Source organism: Podarcis raffonei, chromosome 12, assembly GCF_027172205.1.
Source record: "Podarcis raffonei isolate rPodRaf1 chromosome 12, rPodRaf1.pri, whole genome shotgun sequence".
Taxonomy (NCBI): Eukaryota; Metazoa; Chordata; class Lepidosauria; order Squamata; family Lacertidae; genus Podarcis; species Podarcis raffonei.
The window spans coordinates 37,760,160-37,776,866 of NC_070613.1; the positions used below are offsets into that span (position 1 = coordinate 37,760,160).

General features: G+C 42.7%; 1 protein-coding gene across 2 annotated transcripts in view; it reads left to right on the plus strand.

Moving 5' to 3' along the window:
• CHN2 (chimerin 2) overlaps positions 1-16,707 on the plus strand; it is a 151,164-nt gene that overhangs the window by 45,323 nt on the left and 89,134 nt on the right. Inside the window, exon 2 of one of the 2 annotated variants that reach the window (XM_053359573.1) lies at positions 7,949-7,987. In XM_053359573.1, coding sequence (XP_053215548.1) covers positions 7,949-7,987 — 39 coding nt within the window. Of the gene's footprint in view, positions 1-7,948; positions 7,988-15,833; positions 16,072-16,707 lie in introns of those variants that run through there. The other variant, XM_053359572.1, reaches the window with a different exon arrangement.

A 16,707-nucleotide genomic window follows, 5' to 3' on the forward strand; every position in this document is an offset into this window, starting at 1 on the left:
TACATTTAGGTAAGATTGAGTCTAAGAGCTATTCAGGTCAGGCTGTGCATTGCTTTTCTCAGTCAGTTATAGGAACAGGATTGGATCACCTCATTTACCCTTGACTAGTGGGAGAAGTGAACATGTTCCCAGTGACAGAGATGATAAAATGACATGTGTCAGGCACAATTGAGTGAGCGAAAGCAGTGGTTTGGATTTTGCTAAAGGAACATATCAGCTTCCCTTAGGGAAATAAATGGACATTTTGTTAACTTATGACTACGTTGCAGAAACTGGAACTGTTCCTGCAACAGCATTTCTAATTGAAATATTCCCTGTGATCATTTTCGGTCAGTTGCTGCTAGGGCACTCTAAAAATGTGAAAGCATGGAGTTTCCTGAAAATTATACAATAGTGGTATTCGTGGTTCCATATTTACTTTTGAAGCCTGTAGATTTGGCTCTAATTTCTAATTGATAGGTAGATTGAACCATGTGTAAACTGTGTAAGGTATGCTTAAACAAATTCTAACATGCTCTAATTCTCAGGATGATTCTGTACAGATTCTGTACATCTGAATGTGAACATTGGGAGAGAAATTGTGTTCAGTTTGGAATACTTTTCAGGAATTCTTCCTTTTTAATTCAAACCACATTTCATACAGTAAATAAGAGCAAAGTTTACTAAATGTAATCGTTTTCTTCCATATAATATTTTGAGATTTTGTGAAATCCTAATCACAAGATTAAGCAGGAATTTTTATATCATCTTACAATAAGCTAAGAGCCCATTAGGGTGCAGATTCCTCATATCTTCCTGTGGGATTAGCAGACGGCAAACACAATATAATTTGTTCATAAACTTTTTTTATTAAATTAACTCATATATTAAAATGAATTAATAGAATAAGATATATTATAATTCTGATTTTTGCATTGAAAACTATTAGCAGCATGTATATGCTATAGAGACTGGTTGCTCTTAGCTGTGAAAAATCAGCCGTGCTTGACAATGAATTATGAAAATATTTTCATAGCATTTCCTGCTCAGTGGTTTGTCAATTTCAATTGTCACAAAGTTGATACTTTTGGGGGGAAGGTTAGCACAATAATTTCAAAGTGTTACGGAGTTTGGTTTTCCTCTTTCTGTCCTATGGTTGAGTGGTTCCAAATGTTTGGAGGCTAACGTGTTTGGCACAAAAATTGGAACTTTTGTATGAAAACAATGGGGAGAAGATCTCTATTCATGCAAGCTCATTGTTCACTGCCCCAGTTGGCTACTACTTGGGTGCATCTTTGTCTTTCTACAAATGATGTCATGCACATAGCCAATCAGATTTGACTAACTTGCTGTGTCACTGTAACAACAAAGATGCATTGGGGGAAAATATGACCTAAAGTACCAACTGTTCAGGACTGGAAGTACACTTGTTGTGAAGTGCTGCTGCTACTACCTAAACACAAGTTACTGGAGAAGCATCACTGCCTGGATTTGATATATGAGAGCACTTTTGCTATGCACACACTCCCCACCCCAAAAGGAAAACCCACTTTACAAGTGCAGAACATCCACAAACCTTCCCCTGTTCAATTTGTTTCATGTAAGCCAGTGACGGCCAAACTTGGCCTCCAGCTGTTTGGGGACTACAACTCCCATGATCCCTAGCTAACAGGACCAGTGGTCAGAGATGATGGGAATTGTAGTCCCAAAACATCTGGAGGGCCGAATTTGGCCATCACTGATGTAAGCTGTTCTGCCTGATATTTTATGTGGTCAGACAATTACCAAACAGAATAAAGAAAGGATCTAATTTAGAGAAGACAATATTAAGATATAACCAAAAAGCAGGGGGAAACTGTTATGCAACAAACCAGAAGAAGAAGTTGAGGGAAGTTGTAGTGGGGAGGGGGTTATTTGGTTTCGTGTTTATATTTGAGATGATGCTATAGTGATGTAGATAAACATGTAAAAATCAATAAAAACTATTTTAAAAAAGAAGAAGTACAAAACATCCATGAACCTCCCCCTGTTCAATTTGTTTCATGTAAGCTGTTCTGTCCAATATTTTATGTAGTCAGATATGTAGACTTTTTACAATTTGAGATAGTGCTCTTCAGAAAACATTGCTACAGTAAGGTGGAGCGTGGTTGTTCGAATAAATGCTCATACTTTATTTAAATCAAGGGTTGCCAAATGAGGCCCATAGCCACATTTGCAAAGCAGAGAAATTGCTGTGGGCACCCATACCCTGCAGCCAGGCACTGGCAGCAACCTATTTTATCAACTACAGCAGATCGTTTCTTTCAGTTCTATTTTCTGCAGTGGGAGGGGACCCTCTGGGTGCCAGGGACAGTTGCACATTCCTGCAGTGCAAGGGGGTTGCACAATTCTATAATAAATAAATAATAATAAAATTTTATTTATATCCCGCCCTCCCCAGCCGAAGCCGGGCTTAGAGTGGCCAACAACAATAAAATGATACACATTCTAAAATCATTTCATTATAAAATTAATTCCAATCAGATTAATGGCAACCAATTGGGCTAGAGTTCTGTGAGGATTGCCAAAGGAGGGAGTCAGGCTGTGCCCTGGCCAAAGGCCTGGTGGAACAGCTCTGTCTTGCAGGCCCTGCGGAAAGATGTCAAATCCCGCAGGGCCCTAGTCTCTTGTGACAGAGCGTTCCACCAGATCGGAGCCACAGCCGAAAAAGCCCTGGCTCTGGTTGAGGCCAGCCTAACCTCTCTGTGGCCCAGGACCTTCAAGATGTTTTTGTTTGAAGACCATAAGTTTCTCTGTGGGACATACCAGGAGAGGCGGTCCCGTAGGTACGAGGGTCCTAGGCCGTATAGGAATCTATTATGTATATAGGGCATAAATAATACACTGGGAGGGGATCATTGCCCACGCTAAATAAATACTGTTTTTGGGAAGTTCTAGAAAATAGAAACAGAATCGAATAGGGTGGTCCTGAAACGAAGTGTTGCATCGTAGAGTCCTCCCAGTTCCTCCCTTTTCCATTTTCCATTCCAATCCCCCAGGAGCTGGTCAGTATTCTATAGCCACTGGGCATGCTGAGTCCTCCTTAGGATATTTTGGTGTTTCCTCCATTTCTTGGGTTCCCACCACCACCACCACCATTTATTTTTGTACTTCTGCAAACCTTTTTGTCTCCCCAAGTCTGCTGGTACTTGCCGCTTTCGAATGGGTGGTGCGTTTTGGCTACCCAAGCAACAGCATGAACATCAGAAATAGACGGAGTGATGAACAAAGCCTCTTAGTGTGCATGGATGTTTGCCAAGTTCCTCGGCCACTGACAGGCTTGAATCTCAGGCATTCCAGGAGCTGGGCTGGAGTCAGGACCCTGAGCAGCTGCATCCTTGTGGAAAGCCATTGGACTCCTTGGACTCAAGTCATTTTACTGGCTCTTTGCCTTGCTGCATCCCAATCCACTATGATTTGTGCCCTTTCCTATCCCTGTATAAATTTCCCCTTCCTGCTAGCTGACTTTTGGCAGCAAAGCATTTTACTGTATTCAGGTCACGATAATTTCCTCACTTCACCCTGCCTATTTTGCCAGGTTCCTCGGCTCTAATAACTCTCTCATTCCCTTTCTTCGCTCTCCATACTTGCCTGAACCACATTTTTGCTCTCTGGTCCGTGGTTTCTCCTTCTCCCTTGGTCAGGTCATCATATCGTTTATTCCATTTTTAAATTGTCCTTCCGCCAAGGTTCTCAGATGGCCCAGAAACTGGCTTGCTGAAAAGCAACTATCTTCCCAAAATCAAGATCCTACTTCTCCCTCTCTCAAAGACTTTGGATCCACCAGGGCATGATAAGAAGATTCTTGTCCCGCCGTTCTTCAGTCCTCCTGGGACCAAAAGATCCCAGGGAGAACAAGTTATATCAGCAGAAGTAATAAAGTTATTGGGCCTATAGGCTGTTCAAGTAGTGATTTTATATTCCCTCTATAATTATTAATTATAGCGTTCTCCATTTTGTACTCCAGTGGGATGCAGCTTGACTTTTTCCAAGGATGTTTCAAGAATGTTCCTTTCGTCTGATGTTATTTACCCTTTGGAAAAGTTTGAACACCTTTCTGAAATGATACTTCAAATACTAGTAATCAAACAAACAAAGAATAGCAAATGCATACCCCAAACAATCTTCAGACATAATAGCAACACTCTCTCTCTCTCTCTCTCTCTCTCTCTCTCTCTCACTCACTCACTCACTGGTGATTTAAGATAGTAAAATGTATGCATACATGAGAGAGCCTAACACAAACAAAAGGATTAAAGCAGTTGCCATTTTTAATGTATTGCACTGATTGTCCCGATAAGACTGGGATAGTAAACACCAGTAATTGGTAAGTGGTTCAGTACACAGTGTAAAACAAACAATTCACTTATGATTTAATTGTTCAGAATATAATTGCCTTTCAAAGCAAATGCCACTGTATGCTAATTCAGAGCATTTTGAAGTGGATGGGAAATAATAAGCAGGTATCTGTGGACATCTCTGTGCTTTTTTTCTTTTCCCTTTAATACTTTATCTGAAACCATTCCACACACATACACATAGTAATCAGGACTGTGCGTATGCTGGTGTTTGCAGTGCTAAACATCATGAAGTGTGAAGGTGAACAGTTGGAGACAGATGGTGGATGCATGCCAATGAGGGACAGACCAGCAATGTTAAAATTAGACAGCTTCAACAAGGATGCATATGCATACCTATACATTCATAAATTAATAATAATAATAATAATAATAATAATAATAATAATATAATTTATTATTTACACCCCTCCTACCTGGCTGGGTTTCCCCAGCCACTCTGGATGGCTCCCAACAGAATATTAAAAACACAATAAAACATCAACATTAAAAACTTCCGTAAACAGGGCTGCCTTCAGTTGTCTTCTAAAAGTCAGATAGTTGTTTATTTCCTTGACATCTGATGGGAGGGAAGGCGCCACTACCGAGAAGGCCCTCTGCCAGGTTCCCTGTAACCTCACTTCTCTCAGTGAGGAAACCGCCAGAAGGCCCTCGGAGCTGGACCTCAGTGTCCGGGCTGAACGATGGAGGTGGAGATGCTCCTTCAGGTATACTGGGCTGAGGCCGTTTAGGGCTTTAAAGGTCAGCACCAACACTTTGAATTGTGCTTGGAAACGTACTGGGAGCCAGTGTAGGTCTTTCAGGACTGGTGTTAACATGGTCTCAGCGGCCACTCCCAGTCACCAGCTTAGCTGCCACATTCTGGATTAGTTGTAGTTTCCGGGTCACCTTCAAAGGTAGCCCCACGTAGAGTGCATTGCAATAGTCCAAGTGTGTGTCATTTACATACCACTTGCACTCAGCATTCACACACGCTGCACATTTATCAACCCGTATAGCCTATTCGTGCTTACTCTGAAGTAAGTTCAGGTTCCAAGTAAGAGGGTGTCAGATGCCACCATTTGCCTGATGTGTTCATTACTACTGAGCATTGTGGTACCGCCTACTCTTGGCATCAATGGCAGCGACATGGAGCAGTTTTCTGTGCTGCCCTTCATTCTAAGTATTCTCAAGGCTGCTTACGATAATAAAAATAATATATCACAACAAGATAGTAACAGAATTAAGTTGTGTCATTTGTCACTATTCCCATCTTAGTATCAGCTGTCTATGTGCAGTTCTGTTTTTTGCTTTACAGAAAGTTTATTCGTGTCACAGTTGCAAATCTTCACAAACATAGCTTTCCAATAGTCTGCATTAGTCTTGATATTCTGTTGCAGCAGAATATGAAAATACAGATAAAACTCTTCCAACTATTTGCTCATCAAACCAGCCCTTTTTTTATTAGTTTCCCACATGTTTACTTTAATAGGAATGTGGGAGTCTCATAAAATTCCGTCTTCCTTTTAATGCTCATTAGCTTAAAAAGGCTACCTCTTTCGGCTTCATAATAAGATTGTACTTAGCTTGTTTCCTGAAGTAAGATTGCAAATGAAAGTGTGGATTGCACAGTAGTACTGCAACGGAAAACAAGTGTTTTACTTCTACAATGTGTCAGCGCACTTGTCTTTACATACCAGTACATACAGTATTATCCCAAGGATTATCTAGTTACTATGATCAAAGCTGATGTTAATAAGATAATTTAATAAGCACCCAACGGCACAGACTTGGGTATTGGGAGAGGGGGGGAGAGGTCATTTCTGGCCATCCGTCCTTACTTTGAAGGATAGATGCAAAAAACGGGATTAAAAATTGCTGTGAAACAGCTTATTTGTATAGAAAGAAGCCATAATGATAAACGTAAGATCAGCTGAATGAACAGTAGCAACACCAGATGCAATCAAGCTTGCAGTGTATAGCATTTAGAATTATTGATGAAATATGGTTAACTCTGCATTTATTTTAAGTATATCCATTTTGCAAGTTAATGATACATCCCAATATTAGGGAAACAGAATTATGTTAGACATTGACTATAAGAAATGTAGAAAGCCTCAGCCAGAGCGGCCTAGTGTTAAAGTGATTGTTTTGAGAGTTAAGTGGTTGGAGAATTGTGTGGAGGAGTAGATGATAAATGTATCTATATATTGCTAGAGTTTATTGCCTCAAATGCATAGTCTCATTTTTAAAAGCGCACTGTAGTTAATCACTTGCACGGCATACCGACTGTGTATGTAGGTATATATAATGCACAAATATGTGTGAGCTCAGGAAATGTGTTTGGATTTTTCATTACCATAAGTAGCATAGGAATAGAAAACATCAGATTGTTTTAATTAACCTGCATATTGTCTCTAGATTAATGATACAGTCTACTCGGTCATTGTATTTATCATTATAATGATACACGTTGCAGAAGCAGCCTATACGATGCCATAGCAGAAATAAATGGCCACCTTTGCTGAAGCAAAGTTAACTGGGTGCTTATGCATGAATGTAAATGTGAGCAGCTACAGAAGTTTAAATGTTCGTCCAATCTGCGTTCTGTGGCCTGTCCCACCTTCCCCCTGATGTCTATGACCTTGGGTTCATGGACAGGATGTGGTCATCAAAACAAGGCATGCTCATCCGCTATAGGTACAATACTGTTGGTATTGGTATTTGCCTGTGACATTCTTTCTGCTCCATATACGTCGACTCACGTATTCCGAATAATAACAGAGTCAATAGGTAAAATAAAGTGTTTGGTGTTTGTATACAAAGGTAGTTGTACTTCACAGGTATAGTTGTACTTCACAGGTGTATCGTGGAGTATGCCCTGGTTAAAAAACCCCCAAACGATTTCAGGATTTGTGGCCCACAGGGAGCCCTCACAGCAACCTGCATCATTACACTGTGAGAAGGGGCACTGCTTCTACCTTCTGTGTATTGGAGGGATGTTCAGCCAGTACACAGTTTCCCCTATTTTGCAGGGTAGTTTCTCTGTATCCATGGGCCTTCATGCTCTCCACCCCGTTCTTTCCTCGGACACATGAGGGAAATGGACAGAGGAGGTTTAGGTTTCATACTCTGACGCACAGGATCCTCTCCCAGTTAAATTTCTTATTACAGGGAACCAGGCAGAGGGCCTTCTCGGTAGTGCCACCCGCCCTGTGGAACGCCCTCCCACCAGATGTCAAAGAGAACAACAACCAGACTTTCAGAAGACATCTGAAGGCAGCCCTGTTTAGGGAAGCTTTTAATGTTTGATGCATTACTGTATTTTAATATTTTGTTGAAAGATGGGCGGGGTATAAATAATAAATTATTATTATTATTATTATTATTATTATTATTATTATTATTATTATCTGTGACCGGGTACCTACACAACTCCTATGAAATGACAAATATTGCGGGGAGGCGATATCGTACATTGCGCTAAATTTAATGGTAACATCTAGTTCTCTTCAATTCTGTATAGGAGTTATATGCCGAAAGGTTCACTGAGCTTTTGGTTGACTGTTTTTTTTCTTTTGTCACTATTTTAGATGCTGAAGAGTATCAGCCCCCAATATGGAAATCATACCGTGAGTATCAGAAACTGGAATTTGGGGGTGGGAGGAGGGCAGGGGACCTAACATGGGAGACTTTGGAAGGGCATTGTGTATGATTTGAGGAACCTAAAGGAAGCGAGCACTGATAAGAGGAATCGTGGGAGGAGATGCTTAAGTTCCAAGTCAAATTTATCTTTTTAAAATAACAATTTTAGTAAGGTTAAAAGCTATCTAGAGAAGGCGTGGAAGAATCACCAGTGGGTTTTAAGAGACTAGAAAGGCATCTGTAAGGGATTTCTAAGTATAGGGTTGCCTGCCTTGTGGCATGAAATTAGAATAGAGCAACAATAATCTTATATACACTTACCTGAGAATAAGTCCCATTGCATCCAGGTGGACATGTGTAGGATTGCATTGCACGTGGTTGCTGGGATTTCTTCTTGCTCCACATTCGCTAACCACCTGCCAAAGCCAAGAAGCATTGGTTTTGGAATTGCTGCTTTGAAATGGGTGGGGTGACCTGTCTAAGCCACTGCTATTGCGTAGGTGCTTATTAACTGGACATAAAAGTCAGAGAAACAGAAATGGAACCAACAGATGCGACAAAGAGTGTGTTGATTGACTAAAGGTGCAGCACAAAATCCCTGGCGCAGGAGTGCAGGCAGAGGGAAAAAAAGAGATTTACTCCAAGGGCAGGTCCTGGCATGATTCTAAAGAACAGCCCTTAAAAGCTCGTTTTATTGTTCTTGCTAACACAACAGTCTGTCATTAGAGACTTAGGAGATCACATGGTGTATATGTTTTAATTATATGTACTGCTGAAACAGAAAAAGGATGCTGCCAATCTGTTGTCAAGAACTTAGTGTGTGTGTGTGTGTGTGTGTGTGTGTGTGTGTGTGTGTGTAAGCCTCATTCATTTTACCATGTGGCAAGGCAAAAACTGCAGTGGACCTTCATGTTGAAAGTGTTGCCTTTTTCTTAACTTTGGTTGTAGTTGGACCATTAATTCAAGACAAGTTTCTGGGAACCTGGTTGTTGTTTCCCCCCCACTTCCAAAGGAACATTGAATAGGATGTCAATCATATATTTAGTGCTGGAGAAAGCCACATTCAAAATGAAGAATTTGAAAGCGTGGAATATACAGGATAAGTTTTCAAAGACTGAATCCAGATGCCATGCCTGTCAGCTTTAGAGCTTGTTGGATTTGCCTCTAATCTACAAATACTGTTGTCACCCACACATGCTACCCTTGCGCCCTAGTTCAGATGCCATGTTGTTTTTACGTTATTTCTCATGTATAGTGACATTACAAACACAGATTGTTGGGCTGGAGACCAGTCTGAGAGCAGACTGAGACTAGATTGCAAAGCACCATTGGTCTCAAATTGGGAACTGTGGCAGCTAGACACAACTGTCTTAGGCTCTGAGCCACTGTTACCACTGGGCTGCTATCTGCTGTGATGGTGGTTGTTGTTTTATGTTGCTCTTCCTCCAAAGGAACCCAGGACAGCAAACATGGCAGTACGAAAAAAGTACAATTGAAACACATGAAATCAGTTAGACAGCAACAATGCTGTTAGCCACAAGGAATTACAGGGACTTACCCTTCCATACGCCAGCTCCCTCGGCCAATAAAGCGAGATGAGCGCCGGAACCCCAGAGTCGGTCACGACTGGACCTAATGGTCAGGGGTCCCTTTAACTTTACCTTTACCCTTCCATAATGGTCAGGTGACGCAGAGGACCAGTCAATTGCATTTCACCTGATCCTATAAATCCTCAAGACTCTGATCCGGAGATGACTCAGTTCCCTGAGACTCACTTTGTAATACAGTGGTACCTCTGATTACAAACACCTTGGGTTACAAACACTTTGGGTTACAGACTCTGCTAACCCGGAAGTAGTACCTCAGGCTAAGAACTTTACCTCAGGATGAGAACAAAAATCATGTGCCAGCATCGCGGCGGCAGCAGGAGGCCCCATTAGTTAAAGTGGTACCTCAGGTTAAGAACAGACCTCCAGAACGAATTGAGTTCGTAACCAGAGGTACCATTGTAGTTCTTTCTGAATGTTATCTGGGGGCTCACAGAAGTCACAACCACCCAGTATGCCTTTCTCCTTCCCTCTCCTTGAAACTAACCTTCCAGAAGCAACAGATAGGGGGAGAGGCATGAAGGAAAGGGTTGCTTTTTAAAAAACTTAAATTAGATGCAAAGCTTTATCCACAAGGAGTTCCTAGCTGAAATACCATGCAGAATTGTAGAATCGTAAGAGTTGGAAGGGACCACGGAGGTCTTCTAGTCCAAGCCTTTGCTTCATGCAAGAACTGTAGTGGAGGATGCAGTTATAGCATTCTTGGCTGACAGCTGAGCAACCTCTGCTTAATATTTCCACAGAAAGAGCCCACCACTTTGCAAGTGTTGCTCGGACAATCAGCTGTTACCATTAAGAAGTTAATTTTAATGTTTCCCTGAAATCTGCTTCCATGCAATATTCACTCAGTAGTTCTAGTCCTGACCACCCTCCGAAGACTCATTCATTCATTTATTCATTCACTCTCTACCTTTTCCCCTGGCAGGGACTCAAGGCAGCTTGCAGATAAAATAAGAACAGCTAAAAAAAACCCCTAGGTTTTTTAAAAAGTTAGGCACTACACATGTCTCTATCTCTATATATAGCTATCTATACACACACACATATGTTCTATTAAAAGCATACTGTACAATCACAACAAAAACAGTACAGCAACAGTCCCCTCATTAAAACAGTCAGTTCCAGAAAGCTTGTTGGAACAGGAAAATATTCATCTGCCAGTGAAAAGACAAGAGGGGGGCCAGTCTAGCTTCTCCAGGGATGGAGTTCCAAAGTCTGGGAGCAGCTGCCAAGGAGGCCTTCTCCCATGTCCCTACCAAGCATGCCAATATGGGTGGTGGGACCAAGAGAAGAGCTTTCCGAAAGAACTCATAGCCCAGGCAGCTTTGTATGAGAGAATGCAATCCTTCAATTAGCCATATGGGAGTAACAGAACCAGCCAGCTTTTGGCACTTGAGATGTACCTTTCTAGGGCCCGTCTTATTTCTTTAATTTTAGTAGTGCTTTGCGCTATTTTTAGGGACGCGGGTGGCGCTGTGGGTTAAACCACAGAGCGTAGGGCTTGCTGATCAGAAGGTCAGTGGTTCAAATCCCCGCAACTGGGTGAGCTCCCATTGCTCAGTCCCTGCTCCTGCCAACCTAGCAGTTCGAAAGCACATCAAAGTGCAAGTAGATAAATAGGTACCGCTCTGGCAGGAAGGTAAACGGCGTTTCCGTGTGCTGCTCTGGTTCGCCAGAAATGGCTTAGTCATGCTGGCCACATGACCTGGAAGCTGCACACCGGCTCCCTCGGCCAATAAAGCGAGATGAGCGCCGCAACCCCAGAGTCGGTCACAGCTGGAGCTAATGGTCAGGGGTCCCTTTACCTTTACCTTGCGCTATTTTTAATGTTGTGTTTTAAGGGTTGTAACCTGTCCTGGGACCTCAGGGTGGGTAATAAATTGCAGCAACCCCCACCACCACTTTTTATGCATAACAGCCTTTCAGGTATTTGAATGCCATCATGTCTCCTCATAATCTGTTCTTTCCAGGCTAAACGTCCCCAGATCTTTGAACTGTTCCACCTAAGATTTAGTTCCTCCATCCTGGTTGCCCTTCTCTGGACCCATCCCACTTTGTCTATGTTCTTCCTAGTGCGATTGGTGCCCAGAATTGGGCTCAGTACTCCAGATGTGGCTTGACTAATGCAAATAGAGAGGAACTATTGTTTTCCATGATCCGGGCTCCATGCTTCTGCTAACATAACCTGAGATTGTATTAGTTTGTTTAGCAGTCACATTGCACTGCTGGCTTGTGATGTTGTGTGCTGGTGCCAAGCCAGGTCTCTCCCACCCTATACTAGTGCCTTTTGAGTTTTGTGCCTACGTGCAGGACTTCTGCCAAGTCTCCAAATGCCTTGGAAAGTGATGAAACTGGTAAGCTACATTTTCAGGATTCTTTGCACTGAGCTTCTTCTCAGTAAGGCATCTGTGTTGCACATTTCTTACATTGCTCTGCGTGACGGTCATGGCCCATCAATCTCCTGACACCATGTGCTGTATTCTGCCATTTATGTAGGAACTCACTACAAGCTGAGCTAGTGGTAGAACAAAATTGATTTTTGAAGTGGCTTGAGAGCCTGCCTAGGGTGGTAACAAACTTCTCTGGTCATACCTCAGAACCAGCTCTCCAGAATCTGCCCCCTGCATCATAACTGTTTCTCGTAAAGGGACCACAGGCCAGATATTTAGTTGGGCATGCATACAATTTACTAAGAAGCAACCCTCTTTTTTGCATCTCCCCTTCCTTGGGTGTTGTTGCCATTCAAGCTAAAGGGGAATGGTTCAGTTTGTAACGTCCTGAGATTATGGTGCCCCTAGCCATAATGCAAAGTCATTTATTGTTTCCGTAGTGACAGGTGGTCATTTCCAAACTCAGCAACATCTCTGCTCCAGTCTGAGCAACTTGGCTCTTATCGAATGACCAAGCTGGTATCAGGCTGCCTCTACCAGCTTGCTAGATTTCCTTTCTTTAAAGCAACTGCTGTCACGTGAATGTGCAGCATGTTGTGCACTGCATGTGTGCGTCAGTGCGCCCTATCAGAGGCTCGCTACACATTGAACATGCATTATAAAAGGGAGTTTAGAATGGTGACAAAAGATGCGCATAGCCCTTCCCTGTTCTGTGGCTCTTTGTGAAGGGCCTTTTCCCCATTGGGATTCAAATCACTTGAACCCCATTGGTGTGTGAAAATTCACTGCCAGGACAATTTGGAGCAGAGGAATGATGAGCAAGGGAAGAGTAACACATTCCCTTTCACTTGCTTCACTGCTCCAAATCTTATTCTCCTAAAACTGTTTGGGGTTTTTTTTAATGACATCTGGGTTCTTCTGTACACGTGTTTGTGTGCAATGAGTTGTTTGGCCCTCAGGCTAGCCAAAAGACTTGACTGCAGCGTACAGCAGTAACACACCTCATGCTGATCATTTCCTGTTTTTGACTCACTTAATTAGGGATGTGCAAGCTCCTTCCAGTTCGATTCATAATTGGCTCGGTTTTTCAAAGCATTCTCAGAAAACACCTGGAGAAAGTTCAGGGTTTTCTCAAGAGTTAGTTCTTGGGAATAGTGCTTGGGAGAATGAAATCTGCTGTTGCTGTTCCCCTCTTCTCAAACAGGGACATGCGTGGCGCTGTGGTCTAAACCACTGAGCCTCTTAGGCTTGCCAATCGGAAGGTTGGTGGTTCGAACCCACAGAGCTCCCATTGCTCTTTCCCAGCTTCTGCCAACCTAGCAATTTGAAAGCATATCAGCACAAGTACAGTGGTACCCCGCTAGACGAATGCCCAGCAAGACGAATTTTTCTATGGGGTTGTCTCGCAAAACGAAAGTTTTTCGGGGTCTTGCGTTTTTTTTGCCTTTTCTGAAAGCCGCTAAGCCGCTTATCTGCAAATTGCCGCTTATCCGCTAAGCCGCTAATAGCCGCTAAGCCGCTTATCTGTCAATTACCGCTTATCCGCTAAGCTTTTAATAGCGGTGCTCCGCAAGACGAAAAACCCTGCAAGACGAAGACACCCGCAGAACGGATTAATTTCGTCTTGCGGGGCACCACTGTAGATAAATAGGTATCGCTGCAGCAGGAAGGTAAACAGCGTTTCTGTGCACTCTGGTTTCCATCACGGTGTCCCATTGTGCCAGAAGTGGTTTAGTCATGCTGGCCACATGACCCAGAAAACTGTCTGCAGACAAACGCTGGCTCCCTCGGCCTGAAAAGTGAGATGAGCGCCACAACCCCAGAGTCACCTTTGACTGGACTTAACTGTCCAGAGGTCCTTTGCCTTTTACCTCTTCTCAAACATACCTTGAAAGGAAAGCTGTGGTTGCACTGAAGGCTGGTGAGAGTGTTCATTTCATCCTACCATTCCCAGACTTTCAACAGCAGTGGAGCATCCTGCAGTCTATTGAACCAAATGAAATTGTACAATTACCAGGTTTCCCAGCAACAAGGGTTGCTTTAAAATTAAGCCTTTGCTGCCATTAGGCTTTCCCAATGCTATCCTCTTACCTTCATAAGTTCAGGTGATGCCATGCCAAGCCCATTGTAAGCCATGCCTGAAATTCTGGAGTGCTTTATGCTCTGCTTATACTTAGCTGGGGAATAAGAACCGCCAGCTTGGCTATTCTGAACGACCACCACCCCAGTTATGAAATTCCATGCAATTACTAGAAAATTGACCTTTTCCACTTGTAACTAAGCCCTACAGCTCACTTCTATTGCATTGTGCGATGGTTTGCTGCTTAAGGGCATGTGCTTATGAGCTTGAAATCTCTAGTTCAAATCATGATTCATACAGTCATTAGATGCCAGACTTGCAATACAATGTTAGTGAAACACTTCAGGAATTTAATGGGGAAACATATAAATGCTAAGCATGCATCTGTCTCTGTTGCCATGATGCTGACCACAAACATTTGTAAGTTTTAGTCTGCTCCTACTGGATCAGAAGTTGACTACAAATATGGTAATATGCTTGTATACGGAATGCCCACATTTGAAATAAATTGTAGAAATAAATTGTCTGGGCTGCAGAGAAAGCTACCCCTTTTCTCACTTGTATATTCCCTGAAGACCTGCTTCTTCCATAATGCTTAAAAATCTTTGCTGACTAAAGTAATTTTCTAATGTATTTCATTTACTTGCCTTATTACTGACCAGCTCACTTACTGACATAAGATCGTTAGAGCAGAAGCTGTAAATAGGTCTGGGAGAGCAATGGGGGAAAGGAACTGAAAAGTGAGCGAAGGATGTAGGGAGAAGAATACAGGGTTGTAAAAGTATTAAACAGCTTTTAGAATACGTGTCTTGTTATCGCTGTAGGCAACTAGTATGTATTAGTAGTACAATACGGTAATAGAATATATTATTGTACGCCTGTCATCACCAATATTCCTTATTCTGTATGTGTATTAGAATACTGATGGAACTAAGCTGAAAAAGGGGTTGTTGGGGTGTGTGTCTCTGTCTTTTTCTTTTTCTTAAGTACAGGACATGTATATTTTAATACATTTTACTTCCTTTAGTTTTACCTGCTTCCTACATGTTAGGTCCGTATAGTTAAAGCTATGGTTTTCCCAGTAGTGATGTATGGAAGTGAGAGCTGGACCATCAAGAAGGCTGATCGCCAAAGAATTGATGCTTTTGAATTATGGTGCTGGAGGAGACTCTTGAGAGTCCCATGGACTGCAAGAAGACCAAACCTATCCATTCTTAAGGAAATCAGCCCTGAGTGCTCACTGGAAGGACAGATCCTGAAGCTGAGACTCCAATACTTTGGCCACCTCATGAGAAGAGAAGACTCCCTGGAAAAGACCCTGATGTTGGGAAAGATGGAGGGCACAAGGAGAAGGGGAAGACAGAGGACGAGATGGTTGGGCAGTGTTCTCGAAGCTACCAGCATGAGTTTGACCAAGCTGCGGGAGGCAATGGAAGACAGGAATGCCTGGCATACTCTGGTCCATGGGGTCACGAAGAGTCGGACACGACTGAACGACTAAACAACAGCAACAAACATGTTAGGAAGCTGCTTTATACTGAGTCCGATCATAGGTCCATGTAGTCCAGTAATGTCTTCTCTGGCTGGCAGTGGCTCTGCAGGGTTTCAGGCAGTGGACATTTCCAGCCCTAACTGGACATGATGGGAACTGAATGAAGAACCTTCTCTATGTATGCAAAGCAGATGCTCTACCCCCGATCCCCCCGGGCCTTCCGCTGTTTTTATTTTACCTGCAGCCAAGCATTTTTGTCTCAAGTGGTGAACTGGAAAGAAAGCAAAAGAATGTGGCAAGGCAGGACCTTCAAAGAGACTTGCACAGGGCAACGTACAGCTGCTACTTCTCAGGGAGCAGATGTTTATTTTGTGCGTCCCGCTGTGTGGCCCATTGCAGTCTCTGCACAAACTGGTTTCGCAGGATTTTGTGGCACTTCAAAGCCGTATCGCGGGAAATTTCGCAGAAGTACAGTCACATCCATTTGCAAGAGTACATTCGGGTAATGTTGTGGGTGCTAGTTGGATAGCGCCCATTACAAATAAATGAAAAGATAGATAGGTGTCCACATATGAAATAGTATAGACCAGAAGCAGCCTGATCTAATCAATTTAACATCACCTTCGAATTCCACAGAATTAGGTGGGATAGCTGCAGTTAGGAAGACTAGGCAAACTTGACTCCCAGCAGTAAGCTATATCCTTTTTGATTAACCATTATTCTTTTTAGGATTATCAGAGATAGGTCAGTGCTAATGCAACAGGAATGGCACATCACTTCTTTCTTCAGATCTCACCAGCCATGTGCTCCCTGCATCTGGGCTTGCAAACAATATACAAGTACATACACACCTAAGATTCAGTTGGATTAGTCAAAAAACAGTGTTTTGAATGTGTTATAAACATGCAACACCAGACGGCGCTAGAGAGCAAAAACATTTCTATGCGATTTTCCATAGCGTTTTTTTCTTTGTGTGTAGATCCACCCCAGTCATTAATATGAACCCTGCCATGGGCATTTAAAGGCAACGTCAGATGATGTGGTGTGTTCAGCACAGCGGAAGCCTTGCAAGCCAACACCTCACAAGTTTCCACTGTGGCAAGCAGAAGTCTACAACGACCTTGACAGATTAGAGAAC